This window comes from Pelodiscus sinensis, chromosome 5 (genome assembly GCF_052426305.1).
Source record: "Pelodiscus sinensis isolate ZL-2025 chromosome 5, ASM5242630v1, whole genome shotgun sequence".
NCBI lineage: Eukaryota > Metazoa > Chordata > Testudines > Trionychidae > Pelodiscus > Pelodiscus sinensis.
Genome location: NC_143056.1, coordinates 97,339,613 through 97,362,862, shown reverse-complemented (window position 1 = coordinate 97,362,862; position 23,250 = coordinate 97,339,613). Strand labels below are relative to the sequence as shown.

At 46.6% G+C, this 23,250-nt stretch overlaps 1 protein-coding gene across 4 annotated transcripts in view; it reads left to right on the top strand.

The window, feature by feature from the left end:
- Window positions 1-23,250, top strand: part of DCDC1 (doublecortin domain containing 1) — a 605,588-nt gene that overhangs the window by 279,435 nt on the left and 302,903 nt on the right. For all 4 annotated transcript variants that reach the window (XM_025187660.3, XM_075927786.2, XM_075927784.2 and 1 more), the window contains one exon: window positions 16,947-17,117. In XM_025187660.3, coding sequence (XP_025043445.1) covers window positions 16,947-17,117 — 171 coding nt within the window. The remainder of the gene's footprint in view (window positions 1-16,946; window positions 17,118-23,250) is intronic.

The following is a 23,250-nucleotide window of genomic DNA, read 5'->3' as shown; positions in this document are numbered from 1 at the left end:
TTTTGGCAACTGTGCATGTGGTGCGTGCACATCTATATTAGAATAGACATGAGCAAAACATCTCGAAGAACACCAGGGTATGTCTACACTGCATGCTTATTTTGAAATAAGCTATTCCGAAATAGTTACAGGGAAGCCTCAAAATTAGTCCGAGGCAGGCTCGCCTAATGCGGACATCCTATCTCTATTTAGAGCCCCAGGAGGCACTGGGGAGGAATAACGTAGAATGTCCACACTGCAGCTATTTTGAAACAGCTATTTCAGAAGAGGAATTATTCCTCGTGGAATGAGGTTTACAGAAGTCAGAAGAAGCTGCCTATTATTTCAATATTATTTCAAAATGATGGAATGGCTGTGTAGACACTCACATTGTTATTTTGGAATAATGCTAATTATTCCAAAATAACAGTGCAGTGTAGACGCACCCTCAGTTACGAAAAGTAACCATCTTATTTGTAAATTTTGTAACAGTATCAGTAAAAGAACATATAAGTACTGTAAAGATTAAGATACTAAGAAATTAAAAAGTTACTTATAATTGTATAACTGATGTTTATTTCTCCTTTCAGTAATGTGTATATATATATTATTGATACTGTTATTCTCTTCTTTGCTCATTTTTAATTCCTCACCATTTGTACTATTTACTTTTTTAAAATCCATAATCAACCAATTTAATATACTGTGTATATTGGCCCCAATCCTAAACTCCTTACTTAGGCAAAAATACTAAAATTATCTCTGGAGATTGAACCAGTAGTCCCCTCTGGAGTTAAATACATTTCTGTGGACATATTAATTCTATCTCTACCTGCTAAAAGGTATGCACTGAGTGACAAAACATGTATATCCTCATCCCTTAGTAGAAATGATCCTGAGGGACCAACCAATTTCTTAATTCTAACCACCCAAGACAAAGGGTACGGCTACACTTGTTCCCTAGTTCGAGCTAGGGATGCAAATGTAGGCGACTGAAATTTCTAATGAAACGGGGATTTAAATATCCTGCACTTCATTAGTGCAGGGAATAATTCTGGACACACTGGGTGCAGGTGAAAACAAGCAGAGGATTTATTGGTTCACACAGCTGGTGGAGTACCCATCGGGGTTAACCTGGTGAACACTAACTTAACCAAAACATACATTAGATTATATAGGCAGCAGATGGGCGGAGGGGAAGTGATTTGATAGGTCTAGCGGTGGAAATGAGATGTGCACATAAGCCAATGAACTATGAAGGTTACACAGGATCCCCGCCCATGGCCAATTAAACATATCACTAATACAAATAATTATTCCTAACAAGCTAAATAAGCCAACATAAACAAAGGCATGTTGATGGTCATTTTGTCGGCCAGAAATATAATGCATCTACTGCGGAGGTGGTATTGCTTTGGCGCGATCTTTGGGATCCAAGCTTATTTTCTAGGAATAAAGCAGACAATGAAAAACAATCCTGCACAGTTGTTTGGTTGTTTGGTACCGGCATTATCAAAGTGAGGCCCTTTTGGAATGTAGTTGCCAGGATGACCAGGGTCAAGTTACTGTCTGTGTGCTTCTCAGGCCTGACCTAATAATTTAGGATTTGAGTACTCAGTTCTCAGCAAGATACCATGGACTGCCTCAGTTTACCCCTTCAATTAGCATGATCTCGCCTGCACGTTACTCTGCTCAACAGCTGATTCGAACCAGGAAGTGCGTGCCGGGATGCGTTAGTTTGAACCAAGGGGTTTGGTTCAAACTAATGCATCTCAGCGCGCACTTCCTGGTTCAAATCAGCTGTCGAATGGAGTAATGCACTGGCGAGATCATGCTAATGAAGCGCTGGATATTTAAATCCCTGCTTCATTAGCAATTTCGGTCGCCTACATTTGCATCCCTAGCTCGAACTAGGGAGCAAGTGTAGACGTACCCTAACAAACTAACTTGGCTACCCCCTGAAGCATGTTAATTTGTATCTGTCATATTACATAAAAAGTAAATGTGCTCATCTAGTAAAAAACAGAGCTGTTTTCAGATTATTCATGTAGGGTGTGTTTAGACTACGGGTTTTTTTTTTAAAACCAGTGGCCTTTTTTTGAAAAAACTTCCCCTGCATCTAGACAGCCGCCACGGTCTTTCAAAATTAAATTGAAAGAACACGGTGGTTTTTTAGACCACACTAAACCTCATTTTACGAGGAAGAACACCTTTTTTCGAAAGTGCTCTTTCGAAAAAAGGCATTCTTGAATGCATACAGGGCTTTTTCAGAAGAGAGTATCCAGACTGCCTAGGTGCTCTCTTTTGAAAAAGCGGCTCGCTTTTTCGAAAGAAGTGGTTGCAGTCTAGATGCTTTCTTTCGAAAGAGGCTTTTTCGAAATAATCTTTTGAAAGAGGCTTGTAGTCTAAACGTACCCCTACAGTTGAATTGGACTATTGTGTTAAATACTGTCCTGATCTTATTTCTGATAAATAAGTAATCTTTATTTACATGAGTAGTGCCATTGAAGTCAATGGTATTATTTCTGTGATTAAGATTGTGGAATTGGGCACTATCAGTCTATGTTAACCTCACTAAATAAAATAATTATGGAGCAACATCACAGATTTATCTTCAGAATTTCTCTTTTTCCACAGAAGAGTTTAATACACCTGTCTCATTTTTAAAACCCAGATATATTCAGTACTATGAATCTTTCATCTCTTTCCTTACGATTGTTGCTTCCAGTGTCCTTTTTCAAAACACATCTCTTGTGGAGTTTGGTTTTGGAAGTTGCTGATCTTCTAGTGCCATATTAATGAAAGGTATATATGTGCCTGATGATACAGATAGGCACTTTTGATAAGTAATAGCTTATTTTATTCCTATCTCTGTATGTGCCTAAATAACTTAAAAATCAGGCCTTTATCTCCAAGGGTATGTCTACACTAGCCCCGTAGTTCGAACTAGGCTGGCTAATGTAGGCATTCAAACTTGCAAATGAAACCCGGGATTTAAATATCCCAGGCTTCATTTGCATGTTCCCGGGCGGGCGCCATTTTTAAATCCCCTTAGTTCAAACTGACTGCCCGCGGCTACATGTGGCAGTCAGAAGTTAATCCGAACTAAGTCCTTAGTTCGGATTAACTGTTACACCTCATTGCAGGAGGAGTAACAGTTAATCCAAACTAAGGACTTAGTTCAGATTAACTTCTGACTGCTGCGTGTAGTAGCGGGCAGTCATTTCGAACTAAGGGGATTTAAAAATGGCGCCCGCCTGGGAACATGCAAATGAAATCTGGGATATTTAAATCCCGGGCTTCATTTGCAAATTTGAATGCCTACGTTAGCCAGCCTACTTCGAACTACGGGGCTAGTGTAGACATACCCCAACAGATTTTAGTGGGAGTTGAGATGCGGAGAACTTTGAGGTGCATGGTACTTTACAGAATTGAATCCTTAGTATTTTAAAAAGTAACAATTCTCTTTGGGTGTGTCTACACTGGGCCACTTATTCCGGAAAATCAGCTGCTTTTTCGGAATAAGCTGCGAGCTGTCTACACTGGCCCTTGAATTTCCGGAATAGCAACGATGCTCTACTGTACAAAATCAGCCGCTATTCCAGAAACACTATTCTGCTCCCGCTCAGGCATAAGTCCGTATTCCGGAAAAGCTTTTCCGGAAAAGCAGAAGAAACGGAAAAAAGCGGTTTGGACGGTGGGAGACCCCGTAGAAGCCGCGGACTTCCAGGTAACCCGAAGTCTTAAAGAGCGCGGACGCTACTAGCCGCACGTGGCAGGAGCCCACAGGAGACCACCCTTCCCAGCTCTGCCACGTGCCAACTGTGCTGCCCAGCCACCTCACAGCGCAGGATTGGCAGCTCTGGGTGGTCAGCCACCGTTACCCGGGGCAGGGGAGGAAGCCCCCAGGGGCCACAAACGCAGGGCCTCATCCTGGACCCCCAGGGAGCTGGAGACCCTCCTGGACTTGTGGGAGGAGGAGGAGGGTCTCCATGACCTGCAGTCCTGCCGCCGGAACGCAGACGTATACAGCCGTCTGGCACGGAACCTGGCCTAGCAAGGACACCCCAGCCACAACTGCGAGCAGGTGCGGTCGAAGGTGAAGGAGCTGCGGCTGGGGTACGTGCGGGCCTCGGAGGGGAGGGGAGCAGGACCTGATGCCTGCCACTATTTTGAGCGGCTGAACTCATTTCTGGGCCAGCCAGCCCCGCAAGCCCCAGCTGTCCTGTGGACACCTGCCAGCACCCCCCCATCAACCGTCCCACCGAGCCGGAGGAGGGAGAGGACAGTGGCGGCGCGTCAGGAGAGGAGGCCAGCATTGCCACCCAGCAGGCCCCCTCCAGCAGCTCCTCTGAGGCCGGGGAGGAACCCACTGGTGAGTCTTTGCAGGTTACACTCCCAAAGGGCGGGGGGCGGAGGGCAGGGGGGAGGGGGAGAGCCAGGTGCCTGGAGGGGGGAGCGGGAGAGCATGTCACTCAGGCCACGTGAGCTGCACGCTGCGTAGCATGAGGCAGTTAGCAGCACGTGCAACCACGTGCAGCCTGGTGACCGAGCGGCAGGTGGCTGTGGCAGGCAGCTGCAGGGCACGCCTGGGACCGTGCTGCTCACACACATTTGGCGGGACCAGGGGGAAGAGTGGATGCCGGCTGGAACCGGCCAGGGCCCCAGGGACTCAGCCAGAGCCTGCTGCTCCACCAAGGGTGCAGCACAGAGAACGGCACACTGTCCCATGCCTGGCTGTGAGGCACAGCCAGCTGCTCCTGGGAAAAGTGCAGTGTCACAGTCCTGTGACCGTGGACCCCCACCAAGCCCCTCACCTGCTCCTGGTGCCTTGGCAGGTTCCCCGAGGGAAGTCCCCACTGTGGCCACACCTGTCCCTGGGCTACTGGGCTTGCAGGAGGGATAGTGGGAGGGAGAAGGGCCCCTGAGTTTTGCTGCAAGGATGGGACATCCCCCCACCCAGTCACTCTTCTGGTTCCGTCCAGGAGATATCCCACGTGAGGGGATCTGAGAGCCCAGACCACCACTGACAGGTGTGCTCCCAGGCACTGCCATGGGGATGCATCTCACGCCCTGTCAAACACCAGTGATTAGCCCAAAGCTTTTCACAGTCTCCACCGGCAGGGAGTTCCACAGGTGAACGCAGCACAAGCACCCTCCCGCCCTCCACGGGGCCAGGATACAGACCGGTGCTTACAATACTGGAGGGAGGACCCTACTCCAGGGGCAGTCCTTCTTGCCAACATACAACACGGGAGCAGGAGGGGAACCGAGTGGGCCCAAGCCACACAACTGTGCGGTCACCTGGGCTCCGGGGTGGAGGGCATGAGGTGTGGGGACAGTGGACGGCCTGCCTGACTGACCCGTCCTTTGTTCTCTTCCCTGCAGCGGGACCCAGCACCAGACCCGCGACTCCAGCAGCAGCGGCACCCCCAGCTGCCAAGCCCGGAGGCCGAGGCTCCGACACCGGGACCAGCTGCTCCGCCGTCACGTCACTGCGGTGGAGGGGATCCAGATCTCAATTGCGGAGCGAGTGCAGGGGGACCAGGAGTGGCGGCAGGAGGGCTGGGCTGCCTTCCTGGAGGAATGCCGAGGGATGCGCACCACAATGGGCACCCTGACAGCACATTTAGTGCATGCCATCCACTATGGCATGGCCGGACCGCATGCCCCCGCCATCCCTCCCAGAGCACAGCCATGCCCCCTCCTATCCCTGCTCCTCTCCCAGCCCCTGCCCCTGCCCCTGCCCCTGCCCCTGCCCCTGCCCCTGCTCCTGACCCTGACCCTACTCGTGCCCCTACTCGTGCTCCTACTCGTGCTTCTACTCGTGGCCACCTCACCGTGCAGCCTGCCCCGACGCCGTCTGCCCAGCGTGGGCAGGTCCGTCCCCGGAGGGGCGCTCACAGGGGCCACCCGTCCCAGTAACTGCCCCCCCCCGTCTCCCAGTTAAAGGTCCCCCCCTGTTCCAGTTAAAGGTCCCCCCTCCCTCTCCCAGTTAAAGGTCCCCCCCGTTCCAGTTAAAGGTCCCCCCCTTTCCTTTGTAAATAAAAAGTTCTGTTTTCACTTGAATTTTGTGTGGTTATTGTGTTCCTCTAGTAACTGTAAGAAATTATGTGAGATGCCAATTAGCCACTTCAGTTTAACAGGGTTACAAACTGTGGACAACAAATTCATGACTCTATCACCGGCGGGGGGGGGGGGGGCCTTTTTCAGTGGTCATTGGTTTGTGGCGCATAAAGAAATACTGAGACTTTTCAGTAAAGATGTAAACCACAAACTATATTTACATAGCAACAAACAAGCACAAATGGTTAAAAGATGCACAGTACAGATTCTGAAACATAGTCTAGGTGCAGGGAGGACGATTGGTGGTGTTGCTGGCCACCTCAATCCTTTGGTCCTTCCGGGCCTCAGGAGAGGAAGAGCCAGGAGATCTGTCGAAGATGGCACTGACGTGAGCCTTCCAAAATCCTGTTGGCTGTTCTTCAGGACAGGCGATGGTGGCCTATACCCTAGCCTAACTTAAAAGAAAAACTCTAACTACGCCCGATGCACCCGACGAACAGTCACGATGACGGCTGATGTGCTGTGACCTGACGCTTTACTATTGGGGGGGGAGGTAAGGGGAGGAGGTGGGGAAGGGTAGGAAATGGGACGGAGTAGTCTGAGGTGACCCAGGTGACCCTACTATGGGGCTTGGGCAAACATGTCCACCAGGGCCTCTCTAATGCGCACCGCCTCCTGGCGCGCCTGGCGGATGGCAGCTGTGTCGGGCTGGTCCAAGGTCTGTGCTTCGGCTGCCACCCATGCAGGGAGGAAGGCCTCCCCACTGTGCTCCACAATGTTGTGGAGCATGCAGCACGCAGCCAGTACCTCCGTTGCATTCTGCTCACCCATGTCGAGACGGGTGAGCAAACAACGGAAGCGGGCTTTTAAGCGTCCAAAGGCCAGCTCCACTGGGTTTCGGGCCCGGTTGAGGCGGTCATTGAACCGGGCCCGGTTCTGGTCCGGCTGCCCCGTGTAGGGCCGCATGAGCCAGGGCATCAGGGGGTAGGCCGCGTCCCCGACGATGCAGATGGGCATAGGCACATCCCCGACAGTCAAGTCCCGCCGGGGGAAGTAGGTGCCCGCCTCCAACCTGCGAAACAGTCCTGAGTTCCGGAGGATGCGGGCGTCGTGTGCCCGGCCGGACCAGCCCCCGTAGATGTCCACGAAGTGGCCCCGGTGATCCACGAGGGCCTGCAGGATGATGGAGCAGTACCCCTTTCGGTTCATGAAATGGGCTGCTCGATGCTCCGGGGCCCGGATAGCGATGTGGGTGGCGTCCAGAGCTCCCTCGCAGTTGGGGAACCCGAGGGCAGTGAAGCCGGCCATGGTCTCATCCACGTCGTGCAGGCGGATGATTCGCGGGAGCAAGACATCATTGATGGAGTGGACAACCTGCAGAAGGGTGCAGAGAAACACAAGGGAACACATCACATACAGCCAGGGGTGAGTGTGCGCTCCCTTGGGTCCCCCCCCTTGATACCCTCTGTCCTCACACACACACACACACACACACACCCACACCCACACCCCAGGGCCCCCCTCACCCCCCCCCCCACCAGCGGGCCTGTGCAAGGGAGAGACGGCCCAAACCCCTGGGTGCCCCAGCCTGGAGTCTTGGCTGTCCCTGGGACTGGAGTGCAGCACCCTCCCCCCATCCCACTCCCCCTGGGACTTACCTCGATGACAATCACTCCGACAGTGGATCTTCCTACCCCGAACTAGTGTGCCACCGAGCGGTAGCTGTCCGGTGTGGCCAGCTTCCAGAGCGCAATGGCAACCCTCTTGTTCACGGGGATGGGTGCCCGCAGCCGGGTGGCGGTTTTCTGCAGCGCGGGCGTGAGCCAGGTGCACAGCGTCAAGAAGGTCCGCTTTCTCATTCTGAAATTCCGGATCCACTGGTAGTCGTCCCATCATCCGAGGACCACCCAGTCCCACCAGTCGGTGCTGGTCTCCAAAGTCCAGATGGGCCTCTCCACAGTGGGGTGCTGATGCCACACGGTTGCCAGGACCTTCCTGGTGAGGGAGTCCAAGGCGATCTCTGCCTCCTGGTATGTGTACAGCAGGGCACCAGCCTGCAGCACGAGCTCCAGGCACCTGTCCAGCTCCAACAGGGGCCCGAGCAGGTACATGGCCACCCACGGCTCCATAGCAGACAGAGCAGGGCAGACAAAACAAAACACCAGGAAAAGCTGTTGGGGGACCAAAGGGTGGTGTCCCCAAAACTCACAGGGCAACCACCGACCCTGCGAAGGGTGCCAGTCCCTGGCAGAGGTTCCAAGGCACGGGAGCACGAGACCAACGGCTGCCCGGCGAGACCCCTTTAACCACGCGTCTGGACGGAGCTCTGGCCCCACCCCCGGAAAGGTCTGGTGGCCTTTGCCCTCTTCAAAATGGTTCCGGGCTTTTGCTTTTCTGGAAAAGCATGCCGCCAATGTAGACGCGCTTTTCCGGAAAAGCGCATCGTTATCACGAAAACTCAGTGGCCAATGTAGACGCTTCTTTTCCGGAAAAACTGAAAACGGAATAGTATTCCGTTTTAAGCATTTCCGGAAATTCATGCCAGTGTAGACATAGCCTGAGGGTATGTCTACACTTATTTCGGAATAGGGCTGCAAATGTAGGCATTCAGAATTGCAAATCAAGCCCGTGATTTAAATATCCCACGTGTGATTTGCATCTTCCCGGCCAGGTGCCATTTTTGAAACTTACAAGCTCAGAATAACTGCCTGCATCTACACACGGCAGTGAAACGGGCGTTCAAAATAAAGCCCTATTTTGAACTACCTATTAAACCTCATTGCAGGAGGAATAACAGGTAGTTCGAAATAGGGCTTTATTTCGAACGCACTTTTCACTGCTGCGTGTAAACGCGGGCAGTTATTCCAGGTTTGTAAATTTAAAAAATGGCGGCTGGCCGGGAAGATGCAAATCAAGCGCGGGATATTTAAATCACGGGCTTGATTTGCAATTCCGAAATAGGCTGCAAGTGTAGACATACCCTTATAATACTTAATGTGACTTTTCAGACCTAAAAAGTCTCAGAGGGGTCGCTGTGTTAGTCTTAACTTTAAAAACAAAGAGTAGTCTTGTATAGTAGTATCATGACCTTTTATGGGTAAGATCCACTTTATCGGATGAGTTGGAGTGGAAACAACAGAATCCAAGATATATAAAACTGCAAATAGGACCAAATGGTTCCTACAACTGACAGGTACTTCTTTTGCTGTTATATGTATCTTGGGGTTCTGTTATTTACACTTCAACTCATCTAATGAAATGGATTATACCCACAAAAGCTTATGATACTATATATTTTTGTTAGTTTCTAAGGTGCCATAGGACTACTTGAAGTTTTTAGACCTAGTTTAGAAACACTTTAAGGAAGCTGGATCCTTAGTAAAGGTCCGCTGAAGTCACCAGAACTTGGTTGATGTGCATCAACTGAAGACTCATTAATTCTAAGCTCATATTGCTATACATGTGTATCTCCTGCCCTTTCTAGAGACTTCAATTGACAAGTTTAGTGTGAAGTACCTCAGTACACTCCCTGATAACATGTGTGGACTCGTAGTCAAATAGCATTTCAGATGACATTACTTCTAAGAAGAACAGGAGAAACAGAAGGTGGTTTAAATAACAGAGGACTTTTATATATATTTATATTAAAAATAAACCTTGCAGGGTTTTTTTTTGTTTTGACTTCAAAGGAGCAATGTTAACTATTATGGGTAGAAAAATATCATTTAGGTGTGAATAAAACCTTCATATTGTGTACAGGTTGGACCTCCCTGACATGGGACCCTTGGAACCTGACTGGTCCCCGATGAACAATTTTGTCAGACCAAGGGAGGTTATTTCTGGGCCTCCTGCACTGGCTCTCCCAGCCGTGCTGGCTTCCCTGGGCTTTCTGGGCCCTTTGTGCAGCCTCACTGGGCCACAAGCTGGGCTTTTGCCCCTCCTCCCCAGCACGAGGCTTCTGGTCCGCTGGCAGCTCACTGCCGACAGCCCACTGCTCTGCCAGCCCTCAGGGCTCCCAGCTGCCAGTCCTCTACCAGGACTGGAACATCTGTGGTCCTCCTGGACAATGGATGTTGCTAGACCACAGAGTCCCAGTTTAGAGAGGTGCACCCTGTATAAGAATATCCAATATAGGATCTTTTCAAATTATCATGAACATTTACACATCCAGGCTCAAAAAGCTAAAGATGCACCCTTCATCATGGTGATTTCTGATAACGGGGAAAGTATTTGACTGCTGCAACAAAAAAGATTCTCTCACTGAATAGCATTTTTCAGGATCACAGTACATAGTGTATCAAATCCTCACTTGTGTACATCGGCAGAGTTCTGCTGAAGTCAGTGCAGCTACACTGATTACACCAACTGAGAACCTGACCCTGTATTTTTAATAGGAGAAATAGCTGGTTTTCCTATTTCTGTACACTTTTTCTTAAAGCAATCTGCTCACTTACCATAGACCCACCCAAATCCTGTACTAGTGTCATTTCCATGTTGAGTTTTCCTGGAGAATAAGGAGTAAAATGTGTAGGCTTTCTGCAGCACAATGTGAGTATGCATTTTTTCAACTTATGCGTACGTAAGCCGTCTTTTGTGAATAGGACTCATAGGGCCAGATAATGTTTAAAGGGAAAGGCTTTATGTGTCTCAGGCCTGCATGTTTCCACATGGATGCTTCTACACACACAGAGATTGAATTATGAACAGACCTATTAATGCTGGGATCACAAAAGGTCAAGTTTTGTCTTCTTTTACCTCTATTCAGAATTGCTTTTGAAAAGGAGAAAAAAAGGATTTGCAGAAAAAAAGATTCACGATGAAGAATTTTACAGGTCTTTCCTTCTCCACCACCCTTTTAGAAACATCTGAGAATTAAAAAAACAATTCTTATTATGTAAAGTAGTTCAGGGGTATTGTATTACTAGATTTTAATAAAATGTTCTTGGGTCACATGTAGGGTTACCTTTTGGGATGGCATGTTATCTTAACAAAAAGGGACTTCTGTACAAAGTTCTTGGTACTAAAATTTATATAAACTTTATCTGAAGAAACATCCTAAAATTTCCCATCAAATAATTATGGGTATTTATTTTTCTGATAATAATGGATGGCCAAATCCTGAAGTATTTATACCAGAACTTGCCTCTCCCCAGTTAAATTAACAGCTTGAACATTTTCAGACTTTTAATTTTAATTTTAATTTAATACGTTATTTTTTTTAAATTGCATATGAAAGTGGATTTCTGCATATGGCATAGGAAGAGAATCTTACTTCACAGGTTACTTAGAAACATCAGGCTATATGCGTATTAAAGAGTTTTGATGCCATTAGGGTAACCATGACAATAAAACATTGGAACACATTTATTAGGATATGTTCTAATAGTCCTCACACCTAGTAACGTTTACATTAGTTTACCTACTACCATTGCAGTAGGAAAATCAGCCAAATAATTTGGCTGAATTATGTCTCCTATCAGACTTGTAGAATCTGAAAATGTGTCTTTAAGCTGTAAAACCACCTATGTTATCTTCTGATTTTAAAAAAAATCTTACAAAAACAGCTTAAGGATCAGAAAACAAAGAATATGGGGGATGTGGCGGCGATGGATAGTTTTCAGCATGGCAGTAGGTTAACAAGTAGAGTTTTCAGGCTCTGTATTATATTTAATGTTATATACTTTATTAATCAACTGGAAAAGATGCAAAAAAATAAGTAGGAAAATTTTCAGTTGAAACAAAATCATTTAAGTTAGTTAAGAGGAATAGCGAGTACAGTTAGTAACTTCAGAGATACCTAACAAAGCCTGGTAAATGGTGACATGATGACAGATGAAATCCATTGTTAAATATAATGTATATTGGAAGGAATAATTTGTACTATTCATCCATATTGCCGGGATCTAAAAACGACTGTTGCCACTCAGAGAAATGATCTGGGGATCTCTATAGACAGTTCAAGCAAAACGTCTTTTTGTTAAGCATTGACAGCCAAACAAACAAGTTATAAGAATATGGAATAGAATATAATACTAAAAATACTGGAATGCCATTCTAATCATCCTCACCTGGAACATTGTAATTTGTTCTGTTCACCTATACAATAAAAGTTATAACGGAAATACAAGGGATGACAGAAAAAATTAGAAGCCTGTTGCAATTTCTCTTTGAAGAGAGACTGAAAAGATTGGGACTATGTAGTTTAGATATGAGAAGAATAAGATGGAACATGACAAAAAAGTACAAAAATAATAAACATCACAGAGAAAGTAGATCAGAAACTTTTCCTAATCCTAAAAGAAAAAAGGACATTTGATAAAATTGAAAAGCAATAAATATAAAACTGATCAAAAGATATGATTTTTTAAGCAATGTTGGTATTCTTTTTAAATATACAGGAATGTAGAGGTCTTGTGCCACACTAATAGGTATCTTGGGGTATGTCTACACTAGAAAGTTAGTTCGAACTAACGGACGTTAGTTCGAACTAACTTTCCTATGCGCTACACTAGCGCTCCGCTAGTTCGAATTTGAATCGAACTAGCGGAGCGCTTAGTTCGAACTAGGTAAACCTCATTTTACGAGGACTAACGCCTAGTTCGAACTAGCTAGTTCGAACTAAGGGCTGTGTAGCCCTTTAGTTCGAACTAGTGGGAGGCTAGCCCTCCCCAGGTTTCCCTGGTGGCCACTCTGGCCAACACCAGGGAAACTCTATGCCCCCCTCCCGGCCCCGGACCCCTTAAAGGGGCACGGGCTGGCTACGGTGCCCGTGCCAGGTGCAAGCCTGCCAGCACCCAGCTAGCAGACCCTGCACCTGGCACGGCACAGAGCCACCCACCCGATGCCCCCCAGCCCACCCCCTCTTGCCGGGACCAGGCTGGCGGCTCCCAGGAGCTTGCCCTGGACCGCAAGAGGCGGGCACCTTCCTGGGCTAGTGCGGACATCGTGGACCTCGTCCACGATCTCCGCACTAGGCACAGGAAAGTGGCCGTCTAGGGCAGGAGAGCTGCCAGCCTGGCCACCCAGGACCAGGTGTGCATGAAAATCAAGGGGGTCCACTGAGACCCCCGACACTGAGCCCTGAGCTTACAATGGCCGTACTGGGTCAGACCAAAGGTCCATCTAGCCCAGTAGCCTGTCTGCCAACAGCGGCCAACCCTAGGGACCCTGGAGGGGATGGACCGAAGACAATGACCAAGCCATTTGTCTCGTGCCATCCCTCTCCAGCCTTCCACAAACTTTGGGCAGGGATACCACTCCTACCCTCTGGCTAATAGGACTCCATGGACCCAACCTCCATCACTTTATCTCACTTCCCTTTCAACTCTGTTCTAGTTCTAGCCTTCACAGCCTCCTGCAGCAAGGAGTTCCACAGGTTAACTATTTGCTTTGTCAAGAACAACAACTTTCTCTTACTAGTTTCAAGCCTGCTACCCATTCCTTTCCTTTGGTGTCCTCTAGTCCTTCTTTATGGGAACTCAGGAAGAACTTTTCTGAATGCACCCTCTCCACCCAACCCCTGCTTTTAGAGACCTCTATCCTGTCCCCCCTCCGTCTCCTCTTTTCTAAGCTGAACAGTCCCAGTCTCTGTAGCCTCTCTTCATCTGGGACCTGTTCCCAACCCCTGATCATGTTAGTTGCCCTCCCCTCTCCCAGCCTTTCTCTTCCCCTCTCCCACCTCCTTTTCCCAGTCTCCCCCAGTTTTGTTCAATAAAGACAGAGTCAATGTTGGAAGAAACGTTATCTTTATTTTGTACATCAATAAGAAGGGGGGCTAGGGAAGGGCAAGTGGAAGGAGGTGAGGGAGGAATGGGGTACGAGCCCCCGATGGGGAGGACTGGGCTGGCTCTGCGGGCTTCTGGGGGTGGAAGCTCTCCTGCAGCCCCCCAATTACTCCCTCTCCCCAGATGGCAGCCTGCGGCAAGTGCAGCCGGGCTGATGGCCGAGTGGTGTGATGTGCCCAGTGTGGGCACTCAGGGCACTCCAAGCCAGAACTTCTTTGCAAGCGGGGCACCCCTTAGAACTGTGTGTCCGGGGTGGGGGTCGGGACCCTTTAAGCGCAGCCCTCGGCTAGCCTGAGACAGCATCTCCATGCTCTAAGTCCTCCTTTTATGCCCTGCCGGCACTGCTTCCGGCCATCCTTAAGCCCTGTTCAGAGTCCACTCAATGTGGACTTACTAGTTCGAACTAGCAAAACGCTAGTTCGAACTAGTTTTTAGTTCTAGATGCGTTAGTTCGAACTAGCTTAGTTCGAATTAACTAATTCGAACTAAGTTAGTTCGAACTAGCGCTGTAGTGTAGACGTACCCTTGCAAAGTAATAATAGAGAGTTATTCTGTATGTGATTTTAATCAACATTTTTCTTGTTAGTATATTATGCTTCTAATCACTTAAACATAACAAAGAAACATTCTGACTAAGCCTATGCAAACATTTCAGGGTTTTTGGAGAATCACAACCACAGGAAATTTTTTCTCATTTTAAAACTTATAAATGAGTTTAGGTATAGCTTTATATAACTCCGTTGCCTGAGTCGTGTTCTTTATCTGTCTATACAAAATACTGAATAAAACAGAACAATAAGAAAAGTATCTATACAATACAAACCTATAATTCTTTAACTTACCATGCTCACTCCACCCTACTTTTCTCTTAAAGTTTGATAAAACTAATGATATTCATGGTCTAATTTTCATTGTTAAATACACAATTGCATATGAAAAATGCAATTATTAAGTATGGTTAGATGCATAAGTTCTACCATGTGCAAAAAATACTTGATATGGGCACATAATTATACTCCCAAATGAATGTGAATTGTGTACATGCTCTTTTAAAAATAGTTCCATAATTTGGATTGAACTTTTAAGGATTAATTCTCAAGTATCTCTATAAAGAGATAAGCCTCGCAGCATGCCATAAATACCCTGAAATTAGCAGTTTCTGGAACCAAAGGGAATGGACAATTCCAAAGCTGACTTAATGCAAATATTGTCCTTTCAATTCAAATCTGGGAACTGTCTGCAATAGCATCCCTACTGATTTCAACTCTCAGGATAGTGGAAAGGTGATGTGCTAGATTTAAACTCTTACTGCTGGTGGTTACATATTATAGAATCATAGAATCATAGGGTTGGAAGAGACCTCGGGAGGTCATCGAGTCCAACCCTCTGCCCAAAGCAGGACCAACCCTAACTAAATAATCTCAAAAGCTTCAGAGGGGTAGCCGAGTTAGTCTGTGTCCTAAATCATCTCAGCCAGGGCTTTGTTATACCAGGATTTAATCTCTAGGGATGTAGATTCTACCACCTTCCTGGGTAACCCATTCCAGAGCTTCACCACCCTCCTAGTGAAATAGTTTTTCCTAATATCCAACCTAGACTTCCTCCAATGTAACTTGAGACCATTGCTTCTTGTTCTACCATTTGTCACTATTGAGAACAGCCTATCTCCATCCTCTTTGGAACCTCCCTTCAGATGGTTAATGGCTGCTATCAAATTCCCCCTCACTCTTCTCTTGCAGACTAAAAAAGCCCAAACCCCTCAGCCTCTCCTCATAAGTCATGTGCTCCAGCCACCTAATAATTTTTGTTGCCCTCTGATGGACTTTCTCCAATGCCAATATTTATATTGGCAGCAATTGCTGATAGTCTCCAGGATATGAGCCTTAAAATATAATTATAGAACCAATATTTTGTATCTCAAATATCATTTTTACCCCTAAATGGGTAAGCTATCATTGAAACTTTTTCAAACAGCATGGCCAAAGAGAGCATCTCTTTTACTGATATTCTCATTAAAAGAAAAATGAACACTTTCTATCAAAGACATGTAAATGTTTTATAAATGCTGCTGTGCAATCTGGAAAAAATGCGTAAATAAATATATCCAAGCAGATGTAATTCCAGAAGAAACATTATTTTTTAATTATAAAGTTATTTTTCCATTATAAGTCACTGGTGACATTATTAATTATAAGCAACTAGCTGGAGTTACCTGGCGTTGCTCGGGAAACCAGAGGAACAAAATGTAGAAAAACAGTAGTCCATTATCTTTTTTTGAATAGTAGAAAAGTTGCACTGATTTCTATAGGGATTAAAATATAGGTCCATGTCACCCATGGGAGAGGGGGGATGACCACAGGTGGAGGGGAGGTTACATGTGGGAGGGGTGCCTCCATTCGTGCCTGGGGCTGCAGGTGCCGCGGGGGGCAGGGCGGGTGCTGGAGCCGTTGTGCGCATAGGGGTTGGGGCAATGCATGCCAGTGCAGGAGCAGAGAGAAGAGGGTTGCTTATGTAAACTCATGGGTGGGAGGGAGTGAATCCCGGACAGCGCTGGGGGCCGCAGGTGGCGGGCACAGGACCTAGGATGGGCAGGGTGGCCCTTGCAGCGCAGCATGATGGGTTACTTTTTTATTTTTACAGCTTGAGCTTGGGCCTGATCGGGTCCAAAAGTACCTTGAAACCTTCTTCTGGAGGAAAGGTTATCCCATGCAAAGTTTGGTTGCAGTATCTCTTATAGTGTCCAAGTTATTAGCGCACAAACTTACAAACATTCTCCTTTATATATTAGATTGGTTTGTGAATGGATTTTTTTTTAAAAGGGAGTATTTGAATGATGGATACATTTTCATTTATTAAAGGTGATCATGCATATGTAACTACTATGAGTTATGTGGCCATCCATAACCAGAAAAGTAAAGAAAAAATAAATGTTTGTTTTGCCCATCATCACTGTTTTGTATATCTGTGTATTGCAGCTAAGTAGGTATACAGAGAGGTGAAATACATTCTATAATCTCATTCAAAGTTTGCACTAAAAATCTGTCTTTTCCCTCAGGTTTACAATGAAAATTCTTGTAGGTGCCTCTAGCTAATAGTTCTTGTAATTTAACCCTTCAGGTGAACAGACTGGTTGAGGAATTTCAAGTGGCTATCAAGAGCTACAAAGGTCACCTCTCAAAACTTGCCCCACAATTACAGGCTGAGCAGGAGCAGTGTGCTTCTTATGTCTATCAACACATTAAAAGTCTTCCAGCAAGCATGGTTCTCCCACAAAGCCTGCAGCTCAAGGTAGGTGTACTTTAATAGCTTTTACTATTTTCCATCATGATGCAAAGAAATAACCCATTTTGTCTTTCAGTCACTCCTATCAAATATCCCTACTGTGAGCTGTAAATTATATTTGTTCTTCAATACTTGTATAATTGAAAATGAGGACTCTTGTTTCTTTATTACTTATAATACAGTTTTTCAGGAGCACTATCCTCTAATAATCAATCATTAAAATTAAATAACAAAAAGAGAGTTTATAAAACTTAGAATTTAGTTTCCAATTATATTCCACTAACCAGCTGGATTTCCTGTAAAGACTGTTCAGTTTGGCCAATATACATGGCAGAAGGGTATTGATGACATTTGATGGCATAGATCACATTAGTGGATGTGTATATTGGCCCAACTGGACAGTCTCTATGGGCAAGACTTAATGGACATAAATCAAATATCCGAAAAGACAACACACAGAAACCTGTTGGAGAATACTTTAACCTGCCCAGGCACTCATTAATGGATCTCAAAGTCGCAATGTTGTTTCAGGCCAATTCCACAAGCCAAATATACAGGGAAGCCTTGGAACTTAACTTCATTTACAAGTTTAGGACCCATCACAAAGGTATGAATAAAGACATAGCTAGCTAGCACACTACCTTCCAAATCCTAATGACTTAACCAACTAAACAATAGGTACTTTGCTCCTTCTCTATCAGCTTCATGCAACATGAACACTCTAATTCACTATTCCCCCCCCCCTTCCTTCATCGCTCCACCCATCCCCTATTTATTTTGGAACTGGACTGTTAATACTCCAGCTGAAAAAGTGGGTAGTACCCATGAAAGCTTATGATTCCATCTACATATTTTGTTAGTCTGTAAGGTGCTGCTAGACCTTGTTTTTTGTTTTTCCAGTTACAGACTAACTCGGCCACCCCTCTGAAACTTTTGAACATGCAAGGACCTGAAAGTAGTTCATCTGGCCTGTCAGGCATTTCATGCCACTCTGCAAGGTTGCTGCATGACAGTTCTGACAGACAATACCACTGCCATGTTCTATACAAACAAGCAAGGTGGAGCCCGATCATTTCCCCTATATTATGTGGCTCTGTTCCTTTAGGACTTTTGTATAGCCCTCTCCCTAAATCAGGAAGCATCATATCTCTTAGGGGTCAGGAACAAAGTAGCAGATTGTCCCAGAAAGTTGTTCCACAGCTATGAGTGGTCCATTCATTCAGTCATACAACATTCCATTTTCCACAATTGAGGATTTTCCCAGGTAATCTCTTCACCATCAGAGTCAACACAAAGTGTCAATGTTCTGCTCACTGCAGAATCACAGTCTGGGATCCATCTTGGATGCATTCGTGCTTCTGTGGGGAGCTCAACTGATGTATGCCTTTCCTCCAATACTGATGATCCACAAAGTTCTGCTCAAAATTCATAAGCAACAGGGCTTAAGTAATCATGCTGGCCCCTTTGTGGCCCCGCCAGCAATGGTATTAAAAGCTGATGGAATTATCAGTTGACGCTTCAATAGCTTTACTGCTCCACCAGGACTATCTCACCCAGGATGGCAGCCGACTTCTGCTCCCAGACATTCAGTCACTACCATGGGTGGATGGTGCAGGTGGGGCTGGGAAGGCCAGGCTCTCAGCCCCACTTATACCCCTACCTCCTCTGCTAAGACCCGCACCCCCCCCCCCACTAAGGGGAGAGGAGAAGGAGGAGCAGTCCATTAGGGTCCATTAGGGTCGCTATTTTGGCCTCCCCCCTGGAGAATCGGGGCAATCAGTTTTCCCCCCACCCCATGGTGGTTTGCTTTTTCAAGGGGATAGATAGACTATACCCATAGTCATGATCACTCAGACCTACATGGGACCTCAATTTCGTGATCTCCAGGCTTATGTACCCCGCCTCCCTTTCCTTTGAGCCCCTGGCCATGTGCTCTCTCTTGTACCTTTCATGGAAGGTAGCATTCCTTGTGGCCATAACCTCACCTAAACGGATATCAAAACCCAGGGCACTGACTTCAGAACCTCCATATACAGTCTTTCATAAAAACAAAGTCCAGCTTAGACCGCATCCTGCCTTCCTGCCCAAGCAGTGTCCCAGTTTCATCTGGGATAGGACATTTTCCTTCCAGTATTCTTCCCAAAGCCACACACCACTCCCAGGCAGCAGAGGCAGCATTCCATGGATGTCCACAGAGCCCTTGCATTCTACATCAAACACACAAAGCCACTGAGGAAATTGACACAACTGTCACAAACAAGATTAGGCATCTCCTGGTCTCATCACACCGAATCTCTTCATGGATCACAGATTGCATCTTTATCTGCTATGAGTTAGCCAAGATCCCAGCTCTGGATATCACCCACATTTCACAAGGGTGCGTCCTTCTTCAACTATCTTCCTCACTCAGATGCCAGTACAAGAGATCTGTAGACTGGCAACCTGGTCGTCTGTTCATACTTTTACCACTCATTATGCTTTTGATCAGCAGGTTAGGAATGATGCAGCAGTCAGCTGATTGGTTCTTCGATCAGCGATTCCATAGCTACAACCGCACCTCCAGAGAAGAGTTTGGGAGTCATCTGATTGGAATCGACATGAACAAGTACTCAACCTCTCACCCCCAAATACTCAGTTACTTACCTTTTGTAACTTGTTCTTTGAGATGTGTTGTTCACGTCTCTTCTTGAACCTACCCATCTTCCCTTCTGTCAGATTAGCCGGCAGAAGGAACTGACAGTGGGATTGGGTCAACAGAGTCATATATTGAGCACCATTAAGGTACTCCAGAGGGCTCCCATGTCAAGCTGATGGGGGTGGCTAAGCGAAAAGACCAATAAAAGGCTGCATATCCTGAAAGACTCCAGAGTCACCCTTAAATCATTGGGCCTCCATACCTCTGCTACACAGTACACACACTTTACATGATGTCTGCAGCCATGTCCATATCAACCTTAGGGTCAATATGAAGGATCATGAAGGAGGAATAGAAGTGGCAGGAAAAACATCCGCATCTTTCAACTGGCCTGGGCTCTGGCCAGGCCAGTCCCTCAGTAGGTCACAAGCAGGACTTTTGAGGGTGTGGTCAACAATGTCTCCTCTCTGGATCCTTCTTGTGCCGACTATCACGGCACAAGGAGCTCACATAGACTTGATAGCACCCAGGGCATCGCTCCTCCAACTCTCTTAGGGTATGTCTACACTAGCCCCCTAGTTCGAACTAGGGAGGCTAATGTAGGCATTCGAAGTTGCAAATGAAGCCCGGGATTTAAATATCCCGGGCTTTATTTGCATCTTCCTATCCAGGCGCCATTTTTAAATCCCCTTAGTCCGAACTAACTGCCCGCGGCTACACGCAGCAGTCAGACATTAACTCAAACTAAGTCCTTAGTTTGAGTTAATTGTTACACCTTGTGGAACTAAGGACTTAGTTCAAGTTAACGTTTGACTGCCATGTGTAGCTGCGGGCAGTTAATTCGGACTAAGGAGATTTAAAAATGGCGCCCGGACGGGAAGATGCAAATAAAGCCAGGGATATTTAAATCCCGGGCTTTATTTGCAACTTCGAATGCCTACATTAGCCTCCCTAGTTCGAACTAGGGGGCTAGTATAGACATACCCTTAGTGAGCATGTGCAAGCTGATCCAGAGCCTGCTTGCATTCCTGACCATAACAGCCAGGCCTTATCCCAGATAGCTGGGGCACATGTCAGCATGCACTTATGTGGTATGATTCACCAGATTCTGCCTCAGGTGTGGTTGGATTGGGTGTACAGGCTGAACCGTCATCTCCTGGACAAAATAACCACTCTGCCACTGCCAATGCTGGACTCTCAATAATGGTGGGTAGACTCTCTCAATATGTGCGAGGGGGTTCCCTTCCATGTGGCCCACCTCTCCTTAATGTTGGTTGCAGATGCCTCAGACTTTGACTGGAGGGCCCACCTAGGTGACCTGAGAACACAAGGGCTCTGGTCATAGGCAGAGGTTCCCCTGCATATCAGTATCAAAGAGCTAAGGGTGGTGTAGTTAGCCTGCGAAACTGTCAGGAGGGAACTTTGCAACAGGTGTGTTTCGGTCTGGGAAGACAATGCCACAGTGATGTTTTATATAAGCAAACAGAGTGATGCTTGCACCTCTCTCTTGTGTCAGGAGGCAGTCAGGCTGATGGAGTTCTGTATTCAGAACTGAACACACCTAATAGCATCCTATCTGTAGGGGCCCAAAACACCCTTTTGACAGCCTCACCTGTTCCTTCCAGCATCATTACTGGTTCCTTGGTTGAGATAGAACAAATGGGGTCTTTCAGGGGGTCTTCCAGAGGTGGGGCTAACCCCGTCTGGACCAGTTCGCTATGTGACAGAACAGGAAATGTCATGCCATCTGCTTCTACCTCAACCTCACCTGGAGATCGTTAGCAGATGCATTTCTAATCCCTTGGGTCCCTGGCCTTCTGTACACGTTTCCCTTGTTCCCCTTGATTTACAATGCGCTGCTCAAACCTCAACAGGACAGACCGAACGTGATTTTGATAGCGTCTGCATGGTCCAGGCAGCGCTGGTACAAAATGCTGCTGGACATGTCAGTGGACATGCCTGCCCCTTTACCAGTTGTCCCTGACCTGCTGCCTTGGGATTGGAGGAAATGTATGTTGGATTTTAGGAAAACTATGTCACTAAGTGAGTGGTGAAGCACTGGAATGGGTTACCTAAGGAGGTTGTAGAATCTCCATCCCTAGAGGTTTTTAAGTCCCAGATTGAAAAAGCCCTGGCTGGAATGATTTAGTTAGGATTGGTCCTGCATTGGCAAAGTGTACTAGATTTTCTCTCTGGTCCCTACAAAAGAATGTTCAGCCCTTGCAGGTGCTGACCGCCCTAATTTTGGACTATTTCATGTGTTTAAAACATCGGAGTTAGCAATTCCTTCTATATGTTATGTATGGCTGCAATTTTGGTATTCCAAAATTGGGATTGCTGAGGGTACGTCTAGACTACAGGCTTTTGTTGACAGAGGCTTTGTTGACAGATAATGTCAACAAAGCTTTTGTCGACAAAGAACGTCTAGACTACATCCAGTTCTGTCGACAAAGCAAGCCACTTTGTCGACATGAGACTGTAGACGCAAAGGACAGTATAGATGCAACAATGCCTTCTGTTGACAGAACTCTGTCAACAAAAGGTGTTATTCCTCATAGAATGAGGTTTACCACCATCAACAAAACTGCCGAGTTCTGTCGACGTTATGTCGACAGAACTCGGCAGTAGTATAGACGCAGGTATAGTTTTGTCGATAAAAGTCCACTTTTGTCAACAAAACCTTGTAGTCTAGACACACCCTGAGTGTTTGTAAACCAGTTGGTGAGGTGTTTCCTTAAAAATATGGACAGATTGTACCCACACATGAGGGACCAGGTACCACAATGGGACCTAAATCTAGTGCTGGCAAGGTTGATGGGGTCTCCTTTGGAACTGCTGGTGACATGTTCCGTGCTGTACATGTCAATAGAGGTCATCTTTGTGGTGGCTATCACCTTGGCTAGGCAGGTTTCTGAGCTTATGGCACTAATGTCTGAGCCTCTTTAAAGTGGGCTGTGCCCACGAAAGCTCATAATACCATCTACATGTTTTGTTAGTCTATAAAGTGCTACCAAACCATTTGTTGTTTTTTAAATTTATCCTGTACAGACTAACTCGGCTACCCCCTGACGCTTTTAAATGCAAGAGCGACGAGGAGTCCTGTGGCACCTTATAGACTAACTGAAGTGCAGGAGCATAAGCTTTCGTGGGCAAAGACCCACTTCGTCAGATGCAAGGTTCAGCTCAGGCCCTACCCAGCATTCCTCCCATTTCCATGTTTCCCAGGACATTTTTTTGCCTGTTTTCCACCCAAAACTTCACCCGCCCTCAAGAGACTGGTTCCTGCACATCATAGAATTTAGATGGGCATTAGCCTTCTGTCTAGAATATACCAAGCCGTTCAGGAAATCATCCCAACTGTTTGTAGTGGAAGTGGACAGAATGAAGTGGCTCTCAGTCACCTCCCAGAGGATTTTCTCTTGAATCATGGCCTGTATCCATACTTGCTGTGATCTTGTGAAGGTTCCTGCTCCTCTTCTTTCTATCCACTCGACCCAGGCACAA